The sequence below is a fragment of the Prunus avium genome, chromosome 8 (assembly GCF_965620075.1).
Source record: "Prunus avium chromosome 8, drPruAviu1.hap1.1, whole genome shotgun sequence".
Lineage (NCBI taxonomy): Eukaryota > Viridiplantae > Streptophyta > Magnoliopsida > Rosales > Rosaceae > Prunus > Prunus avium.
The window spans coordinates 25397396-25405563 of record NC_142291.1 but is presented as its reverse complement, the minus strand read 5'-3'; the positions used below and the strand labels follow the sequence as shown (position 1 = coordinate 25405563).

The following is an 8168-nucleotide window of genomic DNA, read 5'->3' as shown; positions in this document are numbered from 1 at the left end:
ATCAAACAAAAAAAATTTGGAGTGTATGTTTTCATCCACTCAAAACGAAACCAAAAAAAGTTCATGTTTTCTTCCTCTTACATTTTCTCAAATTGAAACATTAAAACTTTTATGAATGTTATTTATGATTGCTATTGCATGCATTAGATGATGAATGTTAGTTATTAAAAAAATTGTTTTATGGTGTAAAGTCATGGAATTTTTTTATATAAATACTTTCAATTTAGATTGTGGGTTCTTGTTTATGTTTTGCACAGAACCCTCAAAATCTCATAACCGACCCTAATCACACCAAAAAATTATCCATACTATGCACACACACGTAAGAGTAAGGCACATCATATAATTATCATGATCTCAAAAATAAATTCCAAAATAAGTGCTAAAACCCATGTGATTGGCATACGTTAGATTATACATCTCTAGGTTGAGACGGACAGCCGTTAGCCGGCCATTAGCTGACACTCTATCTAACACAAACGTCCCTGGACTTGTCATCATTTACAGAAATGCCACAAAATCCGTAACGTACCAACGGTCCTCTCTGCAATAAGAAGGGAGTGAGGGCTCTGCTGACATCTCTCTCTTCTCTCATGACTTTACCGAATCTTACTGCTATAATTGTTATAATTGCGACATTTGTGACCAAAATTATATATAAATGGCACCCGAAAAATAGACAAGCCCACAATATCCACATTGGTCTCATCATCTCTATTTTTCCCTTAATAAGTCGCCCTCCTCCTTTTCTACACCGCTTGTTTTCGATTTCCAATATCCCCAACTCAGCCCCTCACTGTTTAGTGCCTCAAAACTTTCTGGCTCTCTCTTGAGTGGTAAGGCTTACTCTTATTTGGAAAGTTATTTTAGTGACTTTCAATTTAATCGTTTTTATAAGCAAAGAAGCAAAGAAAAGGTAAAATCCAGTTGGGTTTTGTATAAATTCTCTCTGAATTTCATAAAGGCCCTGGATTTCTTGCTTAAAATGAATGTATGAGTATAAATATCAAGGTTGGATTGGATTTGGGTGAGTTGGGAGAAGCAGATGCAGATTTTGGGTCGTTTTTGCTTGTTGGTTGTGTTTTGCTCTGTTTTTGAGAGGGTTTTGCAGATTTTCTTGGGGATTTTGGGCATGGAGTGTGCTTCATGTATCAAGGTTTTGAGTCAAGGGAGTGATTTTGGATGTGGGTTTTTTATGTTTGGCCGTTTCTCACCAGTTCTCAATCTGTTGGGGCTGTTCTTGGTGTTTGTGTTGGGGTTAAAAGTTTTGCAAGTTGGCTGTCATGCCAAGTGTTTGATGGAATTTTTATGTGATTTTAGAGGGAAAGCAAGTGAAGTGAGAAATGGGTTTTGTTCAAAACGTGGTTTTGATGAAGTTTATGCTCCAAAATCGTTGGAGAATTCACAACCACTGAATGCAGATGGCTTGGCCTTCAGCAAAAAAATTAAGGCGAAAGCTGCTGCAGAAGATGAAGCTGATGATGATGATGCTGCCGCTGCTGCTGCTGATGATGATGCTGATGGTGATGAGGAGGAAAGTATTTGTTGCAATGAGGATGGAGAATTTGATGTTCTGGCATTGAGAAAGTCAGTGAAGATCGAGCGGCGAAAGACGAACGAGGCTCGTGCCGAGCTCGAGAAGGAAAGGATGGCAGCTGCATCTGCAGCCGAGGAAACAATGGCCATGATCTTGCGTCTTCAGAATGAGAAAAGCTGTATTGAAATCCAAGCCAATCAGTACCGTCGGATGGCTGAACAGAAGCAGCAGTATGATGAAGAAGTGATTCAATCGTTACAGTGGATTATAATGAAGCACGAATCCGAGAGGAGTCTATTGCAAGAGCAACTGACGCTGTGCAACCAAAAGCTACAACAATATGCTGAAGTTGATGAAAGGCGTCAACCCGAAGATGGCGATCCAAGCGCGAACGATGGCATGGATGACATGTTTGACGTCGATTCATGGGAGAGACCACAGAACCACATTGTAGATTCGAATCTTTAATAAAATGAGGACTACCTTATTACTTGGAAGTCCTGGATAACCGGGATGATGCGCTCAATGTGAATATATGTTAAGCTAGTGAATAAATATGATCTACGAATCTACGATGACGTGGTTTGTAAATGTTGTACAAATAATTTTCCTTTTTATTTTTCCGAAGCACATACTGAATTATGCATTTATATAGCTTAAGCTTCTCTCTTCATTTGAAGATTTGAGTATGAGATAAGAAATTGCACAGCATCCATGTAATCCTGTAATTGCTCAAATGTATAAAACGGGACCACAGACAAGGTCTTATATATATTAGTAAAACCAAACAATTTAATCCAATCCAAAATTTTTTTCCCTAATATGCAAATATTTACCTTTCCTAGTGTTAGAACCTAAACCACTTTTCACGTTTCACTCACACCCACGCACCAACACAACTTCGTTGATATTATTTCGAAAAAAAATATATTAATATAGCATAAACATTCTAGATTTCTAATTTTTTGTGTTGACTTTTGCGTTTCTTTTTTTAAGGAATGGATGTAACTTGAACTCTAAAATTTATTTATGTCTATAACATGGTATTTTCTAAAATTTATTTATGCATATTTATGTCTAGATTTCTAATTTTTGTGTGTCAAACTTCGTGTTTTAGTGTTGTTTTCTAAAATTTATTTATTTATATTTAGGATTATCATATTTTCATACAAATTGATCATATCGAATCCAATGTACATTAAATTAGATGGGATTGGATCCTGACATCCGAACACATTGGATCGGATTGTAAAATTTCAAATCCAATAAAATATTAGATTGGATTGGATTGATAAAATATGTACACCCCTAGTAGTTTTGTATGAAGTGTCTTTTGGTAAATTTTAGGTTTAATTGTGCATTAATCATTTTTCTAGAGGTGAATGCCTTGTTCTTCAATAGAGTGCCACTATACCCACTCCACATTTTTTTAATATCCCTTTTTGTAAATAATTTCAATACAAAATTAAAGTACATTTTTAATCTGTGTTCTTCAATAGAGTGCCACTATACCCACTCTCTCGGGTGCTACACACGTAATGGTTTTGTACAAAAAATTAAAGGGAGTTGAGGGATGTTTGTTGGATTAGGACAATTTGCAAACTACAGGACCACATTCAATGCAATTGAAAATACAGGAATGAATGTAGAATTTTGTGAAAACTACTGAGACCAACATATTTTGGCCAAGATTTATTACTACATGAAATAAGACCAATCTCAAGTCCAAAAAAAAAAAAATCACATACACAGATTGTACAAGCAGCTATAAAAACCCATTATTGTGATTATCACATCAGCTTTTAACTTTTGAATCGAAGAAAGTGAATTGGTTAGATTTAGAAACGTTGCATCTCAAATTGATGAAATTGAAATATCAATGCTAATAATTTTTTTAAAATTGCTTTCAGGAGCTAATTGAAAAAGTCAAACAATATGGGTAGAACATTTTCAGGTTGTATTTCATTCTCCAAAATGAGGCATTTATAATACAAGGATGAAACCCTAGTAGGGTCAAACTTGGTAACAAGATAAAATCTTAATTACACAATATCTATACAAAAGGAAAGAAATATAGTCCTAATAAACTAGGAAATAAATCTTCTAATTAAGCTAGGATCTCGCTAACACTCCCCCTCAAGTTGGAGCAAAAATGTCACGCATGCCCAACTTGTCAAGTGAGTTGAGAAAGACCATAGTAGACACAGCTTTCGTAAGAACATCTGCCGGTTGATACTTGGATGATATAAACGGAAAATAAATAACTTCAACATCCAACTTCTCTTTAACAAAATGTCGATCAACCTCCACGTGCTTTATACGATCATGTTGCACAATTGTAATTGCAGCTTTATTATCACAATACAAATCCATGGGTTTCTGGGGTCCAAACTCAAGATCTCTCAACAATCTTCTCAACCATAGTAACTTGCACACATCTTGAGCCATCCCACGGTACTCGGCCTTGGCACTAGACCTAGAAACCACTTTTTGCTTTTTACTCCTCCAAGTAACAAGATTACCACCAATAAATATGAAATACCCAGATATAGAACGTCTATCAATGACTGAACCAGCCCAATCAGTATCCGTATACACTTCCACATCTGTATGACCATACTTGCAAAACATTAACCCCTTGCCAGGAGTTACTTTCAGATACCTCACTACACTCACTGCATATGCAATATCAGGACGTGTATAAGCTAAATAAATCAATTTCCCCACAAGTCGTTAATAACGATCTTTATCTGTAGGGACTTGATCAGGATACAACCCCAACTTATAATTTTGTTCACTAAGAGTATCAATTGGTTTACAATCCAACATTCCAGTCTCTGCAAGTAAATCCAAAATATACTTTCTTTGAGACAGAAAGATACCATGTTTAGATCTGGCAACTTCAATCCCAAGAAAGTACTTCAAATCACCCAATGACTTCATCTCAAACTCGGAAGCCAGATACTTCTGAAGATTTTGCATTTCTGCCTGATCATCTCCAGTCACAATCATATCATCAACATAAATAATTAAACCTGTCAATTTACCTCTATGACGCTTCAGAAACAAAGTATGGTTTGAGTTGCTCTGCACATACCCAAATTTCTTCATAGATGCTGCAAATCTCCCAAACCATGCTATTGGAAACTGCTTCAATCCATATAAGGACTTTCGTAGCTTACACACAACACCCTTCTTAGAGGTTATAGGAATACCAGGAGGGAGATCCATGTAAATCTCCTCCTTAAGGTCACCATGTAGAAACACATTTTTGACATCAAATTGCAATAAGGGCCAGTCGCGGTTAGCAGCCAGGGACAATAGTACACACACAGTATTGAGCTTTGCCATTGGAGCAAAGGTCTCCAAATAATCCACTCCATAGATTTGAGTATAACCGTTTGCTACAAATCTAGCCTTGTAACGGTCAATGGAACCATCAACCTTATGCTTCAAAGTAAACACCCATTTGCATCTAACAGCTTTCTTCCCTTATGGCAAAAGAACTAAATCCATTGTTTTATTCTTGTTCAAGGCATCAATTTCAACATTCATGGCATCCATCCATTTAGGGTTAGGTAAAGCATCCTGTAGCTTAGTTGGCACACACACACACTAGATAATTGACACAAATATGATGCATATGACTTAAACAAACGATGAGTTGACACATTATGGCTAATGAGATATTTAGACTTGGCATGTATATAAGGAGAATATTGTACTTTAGGTTTCCCATGAGTGGTTCGCGAGGGTAATAAGTTGACACAGATAGATCATTAGAAATTACCTCACTTGATTCACTATCACGAGTAGATTGGGGCACTGGCAGGGCAGAGCGGGGTATTGCATTGAACTCATCCATACAAGAATCACTGTCACTATTTTCAGATATAGGTGATGGTTGCTTGCTTCAATGCGACCGATCGTTTCGACACTGAGAGCATCTACTTTATCCTTAGATATGGGCGACCGGTCGAGTTCCAGAGGGCGACCAGTCATTTCTTCACAAAAACCACATGTTTCATCTTCAAATATGGGCAACCAGTCGCTTGCATCAATGCGACCGATCGTTTCCTTCCCGAGAGCAATATCTTCAAACACATCATTCTCCAATTCAAGTCAAGATTCTCCAATTCAAGACTCTCCAATTCACTCCCCCTCTTCCCCTGAATTGGAGATGAGGGAGAGACATAATAGGGCACTTCTTCATGGAAAGTCACGTCCAAAGTAACATGCACCTTCTGGGTAGGTGGGTAGATGATAGCACTTATAACCCTTCTGAGTAGAAGAGTAACCAATAAAGACACATTGCAAAGCAGAAAGATCAAGTTTACTCCGTTGATGATAGTAGACATGAACATAGACAACACACCTAAAAACTTTAGGAGGCAACTTGGAGACGGAGACAGGGGAAACATGGTCACCAAACACATCATGTGGGGTCTTGAAATCAAGAACCCGACTAGGATTATGATTAATCAAATAGGTAACAGACAGAACAGCATGCCCCCAAAGATGATGGGGAACAGAAATATCCAATATGAGTGAGCGGACAACTTCAAGCAATTGTCGGTTTTTTCTTTCAGACACATATTGCGTCAATTCAGCTGCACCAAAATGGATTCATCTGCATCCTCAACTTGTGATACTTGCAAGTGCACGAGCCGTTCGGTAGTATAGCATATGTAAGTGCGAGGTCGATTCCACAGGGATTGGTGATTGAATAATCCAATTCAGTTTTCCTACACAAAACAGAAAAACAAGAAAGAAAATAAATAAAACAAGAAAGAAAGAAAAGAAAATAACTCAAGTAGATAAGTTCCCAAGTTCAATTAGATTAACAGATTTATTCTAGCTAAAGTATGATTAAGCCATGGTGTTTGGTCCTAACCTTGTGTTCCTAATTCCCTAATTTGATCATTTGTTGTCTAACCTAAAATTAAGCATTAGGAGCCCATTAAACATAGAAGAACATTTTAAACAACCAATTATGTATCTAATCCCTGTTGTCGAATGTCCATACATACTCTTCCTATCCATAGTTCAATTCGAATTAAAGCATGGTGTCTACTCTTAATTCAAACCAAGATAGCTAACATGCAAGCCTAAATGGTGATCAATCATTCAAACTAGCATATTAACTTATAAGCATAATGAATAAGAACAAAAACCATAATTGAAACTTGGAAACTAATTAAACTTGAATACTTAAGAAAGAATGTACATTACAAATAAAATTAAAGTAGAACTTGAAAACTTGAAGGAAAATTTAGTAAAATCATTTTGTTACAACAATTGACAATTTGAAAGGAAACTAAGAGAATGTGAGGGAGAGAAGGGAAGGGAGCTCTAGAGAAGTGTTTGAGAGCTCCCCCCCCTTGGGGTGTGTTTTGAAGCTTGAAGACTTCTCTATTTATAGGGCCAAGAGGGAGGAACATCATGATGAATTCCCACACCATCCTTCATCTTTTGCTGCTGCACCTCAAGCTTTCTTCACATGGGTTCAAAGGTGATTAGTTGTGGCTGCCTTTTGCTGCCAACCCATGTGGTCTTCTTCCAACCCATGTGGTCTTCTTTTGGGTGCTGAACAAAAATGAGTTTTCTGAACCAGGCTTGGTGCAGGAAGGCCAGAGGTTTCAAAACGTATCCAATGGGGCTCAAATTTGGATATGTTATACTAGACACCCATTGGAACAACTTCTATGAAGAAAGTATTCCCATCGGAGTAGTAGAAGTGTGCGTTTTGGGCCTTGCAAGTTGGCTGCCGAACAAAGATTGGAATTGACTTCATTTCATTTCATTTCTTTCTTTTTGCTTCACATGCATGCACATGCTTCTCTTTAATAGCTCCAGCATGTACCAACTTTCTCCTTTAGACTTTCATAGCTGGAATGCCTCCATACTTCACTCATTATGTTGGGTACAAAGTCAGTTATAGCTGGGGTGAGGCACATGGCTAAAAGGAGGCACATGGCTAAAAGGAGGCACATGGCTAAAAGGAGGCACATGGCTAAAAGCTGGCAGCTGCAAATCCTCCTGAGCAGATCATGGCATAGTATACAACGGAACACAGTAGAGGCACAAATACGGCAGATGCACGAAGACAAGTAATAACACAATAGAGGCACAAACACGTCAAAGTACACAACGGAACACAACAAAGGCACAAATACGATAGATGCACAAACACAGGAATGACACGAACACAGTAGAGGCACGAACACTACAACACAACACACAAACCCAGGATGGCACACATGGCACACATGGCACAGGTAGAAAAAATATGAGACTAGAACACGAGTGGACACAACACACAGGTCACCAGAAAAGTTGGCTTTGATGCCAAGTCAAACAATATGGGTAGAATATTTTCAGGTTATATTTCATTCTCGGAAAGGAGGTATTTATAATACAAGGATGTAACCCTAGTAGGGTCAAACTAGAAAACAAGATAAAATCCTAATTACACAATATCTGTAAAAAGGAAAGAAATATAGTTCTAATAAACTAGGAAATAAATCTCCTAATTAAGTTAGGATCTCGCTAATAGAAAATATAGAAGATAAATTCTTTTTGTAAGGTCTAGTGAGCAATTTTTATGGTTGATCTAGAATTTCCATTTAAT

General features: G+C 37.4%; 1 protein-coding gene across 1 annotated transcript; it reads left to right on the top strand.

Moving 5' to 3' along the window:
• Nucleotides 1-621: 621 nt before the first annotated feature.
• LOC110771602 (protein FLOURY 1-like) lies at nucleotides 622-2167 on the top strand. Its single transcript, XM_021975935.2, has one exon. The coding sequence runs from the start codon at nucleotides 1046-1048 to the stop codon at nucleotides 2003-2005; it is 960 nt and encodes a 319-aa protein (XP_021831627.2). The 5' UTR covers nucleotides 622-1045; the 3' UTR covers nucleotides 2006-2167.
• Nucleotides 2168-8168: the final 6001 nt, after the last annotated feature.

What these genes read in the sequence shown, in the direction of transcription:
- LOC110771602 (XM_021975935.2), top strand. Translation starts at nt 1,046, where the DNA reads ATGCAGATTTTGGGTCGTTTTTGCTTGTTGGTTGTGTTTTGCTCTGTT.